Source organism: Molothrus aeneus, chromosome 2 (genome assembly GCF_037042795.1).
Source record: "Molothrus aeneus isolate 106 chromosome 2, BPBGC_Maene_1.0, whole genome shotgun sequence".
In the NCBI taxonomy this organism is placed as follows: Eukaryota; Metazoa; Chordata; class Aves; order Passeriformes; family Icteridae; genus Molothrus; species Molothrus aeneus.
In genome coordinates, this window is record NC_089647.1 from 98482562 (window position 1) to 98495853 (window position 13292).

The 13292-nt window shown below is 39.9% G+C and overlaps 1 protein-coding gene across 1 annotated transcript; it reads left to right on the top strand.

Annotated features, from left to right (window-relative positions):
• The first annotated feature begins 1884 nt into the window (after positions 1–1884).
• Positions 1885–7645, top strand: LOC136571416 (toll-like receptor 7). Its single transcript, XM_066571793.1, has 3 exons — positions 1885–1935; positions 3953–4070; positions 4503–7645. The coding sequence occupies exons 1-3, from the start codon at positions 1885–1887 to the stop codon at positions 7643–7645; spliced, it is 3312 nt and encodes a 1103-aa protein (XP_066427890.1).
• Positions 7646–13292: the final 5647 nt, after the last annotated feature.

The following is a 13292-nucleotide window of genomic DNA, read 5'->3' on the forward strand; positions in this document are numbered from 1 at the left end:
TGTAAACCAAACAGTCAGTCCTGGTACTGAGGTAGCCTAGGGCAGCCTGAGCTTTCAGAAAAGGCAGTGTCTGTTTCTGTGGTATTAGTGGCTCCCCCAGCCATATGTCAGCAACCTGGGCAGCTTGGGTAGGCTCTTAATGCAGATCTGTCAGCGTGTCCTCCCTCACCAGCCTTCCCTGAGTGCTTCCTCTGCCCTTGTTGTAGGCCAATCTCCTCACGTGCTGTCTTCTATTTATTTTTTGGTTATTTTTAGTGTTGCAAACACATTTCTGCAATGCCTATCAGCAACTTCAGTTTGAAAATTCAACTTATGTATTTCAAAAACTGAGCAAGATAACTGGCTTTCTTGAACAATTTTGTGGCCAAATTATGCCATGTAATGCTGCATTGTATTAATCAGGAATAGATGGAGTTGTAGCCTTATTCTTGAAATCAGGGTCAGCACTTTGGAGAAAAGACATTGCAGCAAGACCTTAAGACTCTGAGTAAACTTATTAAGATTTAAAATAAACACAGTGGAATCTTGATTTTGACAATTGACATAAAGCAACCTCCTGTAGACAAAGGGAAAAAAAAGGGATATATGAGTTCACCAATCTGATTACAAGCCAACTGTCAACCAAATTTATAGATGTTCGATTAAGACAATTAAGGACTCCTGCTTTATTTTAAATTATTTTCCTCACTCACAACAGCCGTAATATACATTTACTCTTACCAGTAGATCCTCCCCTAACATGAGATGTAGTAGGAAGCACTTTTCTGCTTTCAGTTTCTTTGTGTTTCAGAGGAGGCAAGAGATTTTGTGCAACTTCTGAGGGAAACTGAACTTTTAAAATCAGTAAACCGGTAACTCCCTGTGCCTCTAAAACTCAAGTTATATTTCTGAAAACTCCTCTCCATTTACCCTACCTCAATCTCTGAAGTGAATTATTGCTGTATTTTGCTTCCCACATTTCATAGGTAAAAACTAAATAAAGATAAGGAGGGCTCTGCATTTTACTAGCACTCAGCTAAAGTTGCAGTTTCATTTTACATAGAATTGAAACTCCTTGAGCTCTTAGTTGGTTGACAACAAGTTCCTAATATTAAAACAAACAAAAAAAAAGATCAACCTGAGAGCAAAAGAAACTGCTAAGTGTTGGTACAGCTATTAAAATTTCCACAGTTTGCAGTCATAGATTGTGAGGGAGCACCTGTCAAAAATTATAAGGTTGGGTGACTGGATGTTGTGTTTTAGAAAACCTTCATGCAAGCAAAGTGGACACTAAGCACCTCCTGTCCCAGTGACAGTACCATGGATATGGCTGGTTACCTGAAAAAATCATTCACAATCCAACATGTGCACACACTTCCACAGAGTTTTCACTTCTTTGTTACCTATGTCCTTATCCTTTTTGTCTTGGTTTTGGTTCCCTTCCCCAAGTTCCTTTCACTTAACAGACATTTCTTCCAGACCTCTACATAAAGTATTCCGCTTAAGAGATTTGTCTGCTCGTATTAGTGCACAAGTGATCCTTAGAAAGATCTGAATCCTTGAAGCTAGTAACTGCAGAAATAAATCCCAAATAACAATTATAAAAATTACTAAACTTCCATGTCAATTAACAATTTTTGTCTCCCTTCATGCAGCTTACATTTAAAAAAGGAAAAAAAAAGGAACTTGAGCTTCTGCAAACTTTGTTGATCACATGAGTATTACCCTTTCCTGATGCCTTTGTCTCTCCTAGCTGATTAATCTCATACTCTCTCATTAAGGATTTTGAAGCTGTGTTCCTTTGGTGTTCAGATGAAGAGAAAGAAGATGCAGTGTAGATTACTGTTGTCTTGAGTGAGTTATGTCAAATCACATTCCGCAGATGAACCACTGGAAACCACTTTGATGCTGTTCTCTTCTGCTCCAGTTTATGGTTTCTTCCAGAATCTAATCTGTCAGACCTAGAAGCGCAAAGAATATGGTATGTTAAACTTTTATTTTAAATTTACTCATAGACAATTTTGACTGGAATTGTTGTGGAAGATTTTCAAGAAAATATTCTGCTTCTCTGTTTTCCAAATGGTTCAGTTTACTGTTATGGTTAGAAGCTGCAGAGAATTATGAAAGGAAAGGATTTATCTGTACTCCTGTACTTCAGAATGAGCATAATATATTTTCTACTTGCTGTAACTTCTGAGGTGTTCCTCTAGCTTTTCCCCCATGAACAAATACATGGAACCCCAGCAGAAAACCTTCCTTCAGAAACACATAGCTGTACTGTTGCTGAATATTTGAAGAACACCCTAAATCATTAAGATTTTATGCACATGCCAGTTAAGATCAGTAGATTAGTCCTTTTCAAACTTCTTATAAAGCCAAGCGTAGATCACAGAGAAAAGAACAGCTCCCAAACTCTAGCTGTACTATTAAGCAAGCCTCTCGTTGCAAACACATTGCACAAGACAGCATTGCTTTTTGCTCTTCTTTAGAAGTCTTTTTGGTTTTTTCTGGTACTATAATGGATGCAAGGTTTTACACATGTGAATATCCAGATTCAGCAGCAGACTGTAACTCTATACAGTTCAAATAGTTAATGCATTAAAAAGATTATCAGGAAAGGGAAGACTATACAAAGAAGTGAAGCACAAAAAGGTAGGCTGGCTCTGCAACCACACTTAGGTCCCTAAAAAACTGAACTACATGAGAAACTTACAAGTATATTCATGAGAACTTTCAAACACTGGATTCTTTGCACCTATTTACAGGCACCTAAATGTGCAGCATTACTCTCTGGTGTGTAGTAAGCCAGAGCTCTCTCAGTCTTCAGAGCCAAGCAGCAGCTGGAGAGGGATCTCTCAGTCTCTCTCTTCCTTCTCCCCTTCCTCTCTTGAATGTCAGTGCAGCCTAGGTTAATGACAATAAAGTAAGCAACTTGGGTAAGCACCAAAAATTAAGGGTCTGAGTGCAATGGCTGCATACAAGTTCATGTAGAAAGTCTTGTTCATGTTTTGTGTCCTCAGTCTAGACTGCAATCATACCTTGCCCATGTCATGCTCTAATGCTTGGACAGTGTTTATTTTGGATTATCACATCTTTAAAGGTTGAATCTAATTAGCTTTTCCTCCTGTTGCATTAAGTATGCAGCACTTTGGCATAAAATAACTTCCCTTGCTTTCCAGCTGGTCCACAGAAATCAGAGGGGCTGGGTGTGTTTGGGCTTAATTTCTGATTTGAGCCAATTAAATACTACTAAGTCTGGTCAGGTTCCCAGATGCAACAATAGTCTGATTTACACTACTAGCCTCATCTCATTCCTGAACAGATTCACCAGTTGGGAGTATTACTGATTATTCACTACAAGTCTGGTTTAGTTCAATAAGAACTTCCATGAACACAGATTCACCAACAATGCAATTTATTGGATAATTAATAAATACACTAGACTTGCAACATAAAAATGTACAGTGCTATGTAAGTGCTCCCAGTGCAAATCTTACCAAAGAAGCATCCCTAGTTTTGTGAAGAGAGAGAAATAACTCCATTGACTGGTACGTAAATGGCTGTATTCTCATCGTCTGCCAATGAAGATTTCAAATGCTAGTTTATACTTTTGGGAGAAGTGGAAGCGAGACTGTGGTCAAATATTCTGTTACTGCCGTCTTTAATGGGGACAGAGAGAAGCCCCTTCTATGTAAATGAGGGATACCAAGAGCAACAAAGCGATTACAAAGACTTTAGGTCTTGCACAAGGAAAGTACAGAATTGTGAAACTTTAGCATCACTTCCTCTTCTACCTGGCTGACTGAGGGTAAAAGGGTTACTTGTTTCTGCCTGATAACGTATCACACTTCAGCACACCATCATGCCCAGAGTAAGCCCTTAACCACAGATCTCATGGAAATCCCCTTACCACATATGTAAAAGCATATCTCATGGCTGTAGGCCTCATTCCTACATCTTCCTTGTTTTAAAGGTGGACTTTGATGTGCAGTGGCTGCTAGTACTGCCCTCTCTGACTGCAGGTTCGGTGTCCATGGCTGGTGACAGCCAGCATTTCATGGTCTACTGTGGTGTGCATTGTCAGATGCACAGTAAAGGGTACCCACGTGATGGAGCAAAATGTCTGGCAGCGCAAGGAGCCTCTATGGTTTCCCTATCAGCTCTCTGCTATGCTCCATGGGCACTTACCTTGGCCAATGTTCTTGGCCCTGGGGTACATTGCTCCACCATAAAAGATGAAGACAGGCAATTGCTTGGATATCAGGGGCCATTTGGCTAGGCTAGAAACTCTTTCATTAGTCTCATAACGTTCTTCACATGCATAAAATGCTGTGTCCCCTGGGAAAAAGAAAAGAAAGGAAACACCAGTGTATGTCTCCTGAAACTTCTAATCCTACTTGCACATTTATTCCTGGTCAGTGTGAGACAAGAACCAGAATTTAGATGTATAGTTAGTCTGACCCAGAGTATAGATGAAATATTCCCATTGCATTAAACTAATACCTCCATTTTTCCTTGGTTTTAGGTACCTTGTGCAAAGATGTCAAATGCATTGCCGTTTATCTTGCTCTTCATATTCCCAATGCTGCTGTCAGGGGCTTGGTTTCCCAAAACTTTACCCTGTGATGTTAAATCCTCAGAAGATACTGTGACAGTGGACTGCACCGACCGGCGCATTACAGAAGTCCCCAGAGGGATCCCTGGGAATGCTACCAACCTTACCCTGAGTATTAACCATATTCCCCACATCTACCCAACATCCTTTGATCGTCTTGAAAACCTCCAGGAGATTGACTTCAGATGCAACTGTGTGCCTGTCAAACTGGGGCCCAAAAATAATGTGTGCACCAGCCCACTGAAAATTGAGAATGGCAGTTTTGCTGCCCTGACAAGACTGAAGTCATTGTATTTGGATGCAAACCAGCTGGCAGAAATACCCCGAGGTCTTCCTGCTACTTTAACCTTGCTGAGCCTGGAAGCAAACCATATCTTTTCTATCCAAAAAGCCAGCTTCTCAGAGCTAGCAAACATAGAGGTATTGTATCTTGGACAGAACTGTTACTACCGCAATCCATGCAATGTTTCATTTGAAATTGAGGAAACAGCCTTCCTGGCACTGAAAAAGTTGACAATTCTATCCCTGAAGTCCAATAACTTAACACAAGTCCCACCCAATTTGTCATCTACTCTAAAGGAATTGTATATTTACAACAACATGATTCAAGAGATTCAAGAACAGGATTTAAGTGGCCTTCCCAACCTAGAAATTCTTGACCTAAGTGGCAATTGCCCACGTTGCTATAATGCCCCATATCCTTGCATTCCCTGTCCCAGGAGCTCGATTCAGATACATCCAAAGGCTTTTGACTCCTTGGAAAATTTAAGGATTTTGCGGCTTCACAGTAACTCTCTTCAGAGCATACCCAGCAGCTGGTTTAAAAGCATCAAGAATCTCAAAGAACTTGACCTCTCCCAAAATTTCCTCATGAAGGAGATTGGAGATGCTCAGTTCTTGACATTTCTCCCTGGCCTTGTGCAGCTTGATCTGTCCTTTAACTTTGAGCTGAAGGTGTATTCTCCCTACTTGAATCTTTCTAAGACATTTTCCTCCCTCTCTAACCTGGAAACCCTGAGGCTCAAGGGTTATGTTTTTAAAGAACTGAGGGCACGAGATCTACATCCACTGCTCAGTCTTAGGAATCTAACGATGTTGGATCTCGGGACTAATTTTATTAAAGTTGCAGACATGACAGTGTTTAAAGAATTCCCAGCTCTTAAGTTCATTGACCTCTCAGTGAATAAAATTTCTCCTTCTTCAGGGGAAAGCAACTTCTGTGGATTTTGCTCTAATCCTGGCATTTCACTTGAGCAATTCAACAGGCAAGTACAACAAGAGATGCATTATTTCAGGTATGATGAGTATGAGCGAAGTTGCCGTTCCAAAGACATAGAGGCTTCTTCCTACCAGTCTTTAGTTAAGGAAGATTGCCTTAACTATGGAAAAACTCTGGATTTAAGCAGAAACAATGTATTTTTTGTTAACCCCTCAGACTTCCAGGGACTTAGCTCCCTCAAATGTCTCAACTTGTCAGATAATGCAATAAGTCAAACTTTAAATGGAAGTGAATTCTCTTCCTTGTCTGAATTGAAATATCTGGATTTTTCTAACAACAGGGTCGATTTGCTATACCAAACTGCTTTCAAAGAACTCAAACTTTTAGAAATTCTAGATCTGAGCAATAACCAGCATTATTTTATGACAGAAGGTGTTACTCAGTTGCTTAGTTTTATTAAAAACCTAGCCCATTTGAGGAAGCTGATGATGAATGAGAATGACATTTCTACCACTATTGATACAGGAATGGAAAGTCAATCTCTTCGAATTTTAGAATTCAGAGGCAATCGTTTAGATGCTTTATGGGTGGATGGCAATTCTAGATACTTGTCCTTCTTCAAGAATCTGACCAGCCTGGAAGAATTGGATATTTCCTTCAACTCACTCAGTTTTTTGCCTCATAGTGTTTTTGGAGAAATGCCTCCCAGTCTCAAGATCCTTAACTTAACAAATAATCGACTGAAGACGTTTATCTGGGGAAACCTCCACTCTCTGAAGAACCTAGTAACTCTGGACCTGAGCAATAACCTTCTGACTAATGTTCCACGAGAACTGTCCAATTGCTCTTCATCTCTCCAAGAACTGATGCTCCGAAACAATCGCATTCAAATGCTAACCAAGCATTTTCTCAGAGGTGCTTTTAAACTGAGGTATTTGGACCTCAGCTTAAACAAGATTGAAATAATTAAGAGATCTAGCTTTCCTGAAAATGTCATTAACAACCTGAAGATGCTGCTTTTGCACGGCAATCCTTTCAAGTGTAACTGTGAGGCTGTGTGGTTTGTCTGGTGGATCAATCGGACGCAGGTGACCATTCCTCTTCTGGCCACTGACGTCACCTGTGCTGGCCCAGGGGCACATAAGGGAAGGAGCGTGGTTTTCTTGGATCTGTACACCTGTGAGCTGAACACATCATATCTGATCCTTTATGCTCTGACAGCTTCAGCCATCCTTGCCTTAATGGTGATCCCAGTGATGAGCCATCTGTACTTCTGGGATGTGTGGTACAGCTACCATTACTGCACTGCCAGGCTGAAGGGCTATCGGCGCTTGTCTTCTCCAGCTGCTTGCTACGACGCCTTTATTGCCTATGACAGTGAAGACCCAGCTGTGAATGAGTGGGTGCTTCAAGAGCTGGTAGAAAGGCTGGAAAACCAAAAAGCCAGGCAGTTCAATTTATGCCTGGAAGGAAGGGACTGGCTCCCAGGACAGCCAGTCTTTGACAACCTTTCCCAGAGCATTCAGCTGAGCAAAAAGACCATATTTGTGCTGACCAACAGGTACATTAAAAGTGGCCGCTTCAAGACAACATTTTATATGGCTCATCAGCGGCTCCTGGATGAAAAAATGGATGTCATTATCTTGATATTTCTTGAGAAGGTTTTGCAGAAGTCCCGCTATGTCCGTCTGAGGAAGAGGCTGTGCAAAAGTTCAGTCCTGGAATGGCCAACTAATCCTCAGTCTCAGCCCTACTTCTGGCAGTGCCTGAAAAATGCCATAGCTATGAGCAATTCTCTGGTTTACAACAAGCTTCTCCAAGAAACTGTTTAGCTCTACTCTCCCTTAAATATTGTTATGATGCACATGATCAAATGATCCTTAACAAAAGATCCTGAACTTCATTTGTGGAAACTGTCAAAGCCTAGAATTTATACCTCTTTGATGTTATACTCCATGATGTACATGTACTCCATGATGCACATTACTTTAAAATCCAGTCATTCCAAATTGAATAGAAAATGTTGCCAGAACTGATATTTAGTTGACATTCACCTTGCTTTTAACTGATCTCTTCACAGGAAAGAAAGGTGCTAAAATGGGAAGGTGTGTGATATCAGGTTCTGTAGGGCTTGCAGGCTGCTTTGTGAAAGCAAGGAGGGGGAGCAGGACAGCAGAGAGGCAGAGGTATAGGCACAAGGGAGGTGGAAAGACAAAGACAGGAATTGAAAAGAAAAAAAAGAGAAAGTGGAAAAGCTGATAAGAAAGGAGGAACATGCAGCTATACTAGAGCATACTAGAAGTTCAAACCCATTTACTGATAATTTCCAAATAGATTTCTCACTTTGCCTTTCATCTCCCTCCTCGGCTTTTGACTAAGCTGGCTCCACCCTGAAGACTTTAGGGCTCCTCTCTAATATTGTACTATATCAGTTTGAGGACCTTTTCCACCCAAGCCTGGAGTGTATCTTTGGTGTTAGCTGCTCTAGCCAGGGCTGAAGCCTGAGGAATACCATCTGTCCCCAGAAAAAAAATTTAGACAGAATTCGGAAGTGAAAAGCATGTAAGATCAGGTCAAACAAGGAGAGCATTCTTCCCACTGTTTCTTTAGCTGTGCTGCGGTTCCCCAGAGAAGCCTTAAGCCCTCCTTCATCTCCTTGTTCCCCAGGCAGGTCCCTCTCCCACAGCAGCTGATGGGAGACTAAACACTTGAGATAGGAATGGGTCTGACTTCAGGGACATCCTGAAGAAGTGAAGAAAAATAAACATCTGTGTCTGTTCCCCACTCTGTTTCACAGTACAGACTCATTGAACACATGAGAGTATTTCAAGTGAAACCTTTTGTAATGGCAGCCTAAACCTCTGAGCAAGACAGAGGCAGGTTCTCTGCTTGATGTGATGATGTCTGTTTTGGGAGAAGTAGCACATTTCACCTTGCTGAGTGCTTCTAACTGCATTAGTCTGGGCAGCTTCTCCCCTGTTGATCAAAGACCTTTTTCTTTTCTGGCAACTAGTCGTGGTGACATCTCTGGCTGGTGTTGTCATTGTTAACTGCTTTAAATTTGTTTATTTCAGATACCACTTGCATTTCCACACCTAAGTGTTCTGGCTGGTCCTTTTGGCACAAGACAGAAAAACAAAGAAACACAATAAAAAGATTTATATAATAATATAACAGATAAGAAAGGTTTTTCTTTCTCAATTTTTCACAACATTTTTATTGATTGAATACAGAAGTAGGAAAAAGATGAGGGCCTCATTAAAAACTGGGAGTTTTAGAGTTATATTTTAATAATGTGTATTTCTGGTGTTTTTGTTTGTAAGCCTAAACAATCTCTATGTCTAAATATAAAATGAACTGTAATGTGACTCTCTCCATAAGGTTATACTCGAAACAGGAACTTCCATCCCACAGTTACTCCCTCTGCCTCCCCACAAAATACCTATTTGCAGCAAATCCTCTTTCTCAGCCTCACTGACAAGGGCAGGAATGCCAGGTCACTTAGCCTTTCTGAGGTTTAGAGGAGACGCATTTTTCCTCTTCCATTGAGAAGCATGCACAGGATGGGTATGAGATGAGTAGCAATGAGTATAAATTGATGCAGGTCCTAAGGGAGGTGACTAGGAAAATTCTCCTCCTTGATTTGTTGCTTGCTAACAAGAAGGTCTCATGAGTGAATTGGTAATTGGGGGACAATTTGGACCATGAAGCATCTGAATTTAAAATACCTAGTGACAGGAGGAAAATGGCCAGCAAAAGTCTGAATGTGGGAAGAGTAGACTTCAGACCACTCAGGGAAGTAATTTGTAAGGCCCCTTGAGAAAATGGTTTTGAAGATGCTGAGATCTACCACTGTGGTCAAAATTTAAACACCACCTTCTCAGACCACAGGAGCATGTAATTCCAAAATGCTGGCAGTCAAACTGGTGAGGCAGAAGACTGGCTTGGCTGACCAGGGATCTTTCTCTGGAGCTAAGGCAGATAAAAGAAAGCGTATGGCCAGTGAAAGCAAGGCTGGGTTACTTGGGAGGATGTTGTGGTTTTACCCCAACTAACAACTAAGCACTACACAATCACTCACTCACTTCTCCTCACCCTGGTGGGATGGGGAAGATGAATCAGAAAAGAAATGTAGCACTTGCTGCTTGAGATAAGGACAGTTTAGTAGTTGAAATGAAGTAAAATATAATACTGCAGCAACAAAAATAGTAAGAAAAAAGGAAGAGAGAGAGACAGAGGGGGAGAAAGAAAACCCATGAATGACAAGTGATGCACAATTAATAGCTCACCACCTGCTTACTGATGCACAACCCATCTCCAAACCTCAATCAGATCCCTTTCTGTGTTACTCCACCAGTTTATATACTAGGCATGAAATTCTGTGGCACAAGCCATCCCTTTGGCCAGTTCAGGTCAGCTGTCATAGCTGTGCCCTCTCACTTGGGCACTTCTCTCTGGCAGAGCTTGGAACTTGCTTGCCTGGTTGGTATAGCTGTGTCCAAATTACAAACTACTGAAGAATTCTGAGGTTTCTGTACATCAGGGTGTTGTGATGATATAGCTTGTTATTTGGTGTGAGGTCAGTTAGGAGGAAGAACTATGGATTTTTGGCCAATTTAAAAGTCGACTTCTACAGCTGCATTAACAAGTCTATGTGTCATTCTCCCTTCAGAGATTTTATGAATATCTCATCCTAATGCAGCAGTTTAAGAGAGGGATGCAAGATGCAATTATTTTAATTGCAACCCAAAAGTAGGATTTTTCTCCATTAACTCTGTAGGTGTTTGCATTGAGAACACTTTCAGTAAGGCAAGGTGGCTGCTGCTCCAGGCTTACATGTGCAGCAAGTTGGTCTTGAATAACCATGTCACATGGACATCAAAGTATCTGATGTACTATAAACACCCACTGTGATGACCAAAGAATGTTCTGCATCAATTGCTACTTCCTTACATAAATTGTAACATGGCTAGATTTGGTATTTTGGTATGTGGCCTGGAAGAGCCACACATGGAACAGAAGGAGCAGAAAGAGGATAAAGGAAGAAGAATATTGGTGAATTAATTGAATTTTTACCATTCTTTTGGAATTGGCAGAAAAAAATGTGCTATTTACATAATTGTTATTAGTGTGACACAAAAATGGGAATCATTGAAAGTTGGTAAGAAGCATCTATACTTACAGTACAGATTTATATGACTGTAAAATCCTCTCTGATCTCTTTGATCTCCCTGTTTTTAAGAACTGACATATGAGGAACTTGTAGGTGCCTTCTCTGTGAGAAAAGTTTATATTCGAAGGAACTTCTGAAATCAAAGCAAGTCTGATTTCAACATAGCTTGTTTAGTCTCTTATTCTGCAATAAAAGGAGTGCTATGTAGCAAACATGATATTCCATAAAAGAACTTTATAACAGCATCTTTAAAAACACACTGTGTAGTAGATCACACTGGGGGGTGAATAGGCCATCTAGAACTGTGAACTTAATTTTTGTCTTCTGACTAACCCTGACTTTTCATTTCCTCAATCTTGTTCTGAAAGTATCAGCCTGCAGAAATTAACCCGATTGTTCATTTGAAAAAAAAACAGCCACAGGCCAAATTTCTCCATTTACTACGAAGATATTCAGATGATTTTGGTTATAATTACTCTCAGTTGCCTCTGGATGAACACCACTGAACGTCTATGGAAGTTATTCTCATATTTTGGGAAGACAGATTTTGTGTCCAAATACAAAAGACACATTAATCTATTATTATCTCTAGAAGTATAAGTGATAAAAATAAAGCACAGAGAAGTCAAACAGTTTCTACTAAATCCATATGCTGCTGCTGAAATTAAAAAGGTAATCTGGATATCCAACTTCTAAAAGGAATTTGTGTGCATTCCTTAGTTAATGAGCATTTAGAAGTAATTATACATGGGATTATTTAATTAGAAAAATAGCCAAAATGGAGAATCAAATGTGTATCTGGTGAGAAATTTTTAATTTGGGTGTGTGAAGTATGAGACAGCCCTACTAAGTTCTGAAAACTAAGGTGGTTAGGGTAGTTTTCTTTGGTGGGACAGTATCTTTGTTCAAGACATTTAGTCCTCAACTAAAGAAGTGTACCAGAATAGCCACAGATCAAAATCCATGGCCTTATCTCTCTTTGTTTTCTTTCCTTTATTTTTTCTGCATATTCTAAGGGCAACATTTTGAGCAAAACCATCTCTAGGTAACTTGATCTTTTTTTAAAGAGAAACTCCCATAAAATCAAAACCATCTTTGCAGATGAGAATTCAGAAACATATGAGGAAATAAAGTTTCAGTCTTTTTCTATCAATGACATTATTGAAAGAGTAATAGTAGATTTACATAATTCTGGAAAAGCTGGCAAGCTGTAAAATGGAAGGTTTCCACTTTCAGTTTCTAAGTATTTTTCTGAATATTTTCTTTCATTTTACAAGCTAAGTTCTAGTCACACAGTCTTAGCTATGTGGTTTATCTATGTCATACTCCCCACAGTAATATCTGCAACTCTGGTATCATATGTCTTATCAGTATTTTATTAAGATTCCACAAGAGTGAGAAGGTCTGAAAGTATATGTTACCTAAAAACACACATGCCCAGTCTTTTATTTTCCAACAGACAGAGTTGTTTTCAACTAAAGAGCAAAGCTGTAAATAAGCCCTTTGTGCATATGCCTTCTTTTCATGACATAATGTTTTATGGTTTTGCTTAGCTAACTGAAGAAATAATTGAAATCCAATTTCCAACTTATCCCCCACAGTAACAAATTGTTTTCAGTGTAGGAGAACACAGGAAAATTTCCTGAAACATAGAGGAAAAGTTTTAGCTTATATTCTTGTCTGGTTTCCAAATGATTATTTGCCATAATTTACCCACAATATTTGAGGTCCACAAGTCCAGGTGGAAGGATTATATTCATACAAGATTATGCTCTTAAACACTGCAGCTGAATCCTGCATTCTGTACATAATAAAATTTCTTAACCTAATTACCTTGGTCTAGGATTTACTTTTAGTTCTAGTATTAACTTAGGAAAAAAACTCACTAATCCATGTTCTTGTTTGTCTATCCTTCTGTTCATGATGCAAAAGAAAGAACTTCCAAAGAAAGAATTTTATTGATCCTTGCTCCTTTGGAAAAAGAAATGTCAAAGTCCTTCCATACTTCCCTGTAGCCTCTCACCTTGCATGTTCCTGTCAGAAGTTCCACATCATCTCTGTGACAGAGTGTGTTTTAGTGTCCTAAATCCCACCTCAGGCAACACTGGCATCAGCTCATCAAAATCCCAGAGCTTGACTATTTGTCTTTGAACCAGAAATTTGGGCTGCTGCAAGAAGCAGAAGTGATGTATAGCCTGCACCTAAAGCCACAAAAGGTATTCACCAGTGTCTCAAAGAGGTGATGAAAAAGGGAGCAAAAGCTAGTGGCTTTAGCTTCCATCCCTCTAATATCAAGAAACCACCTT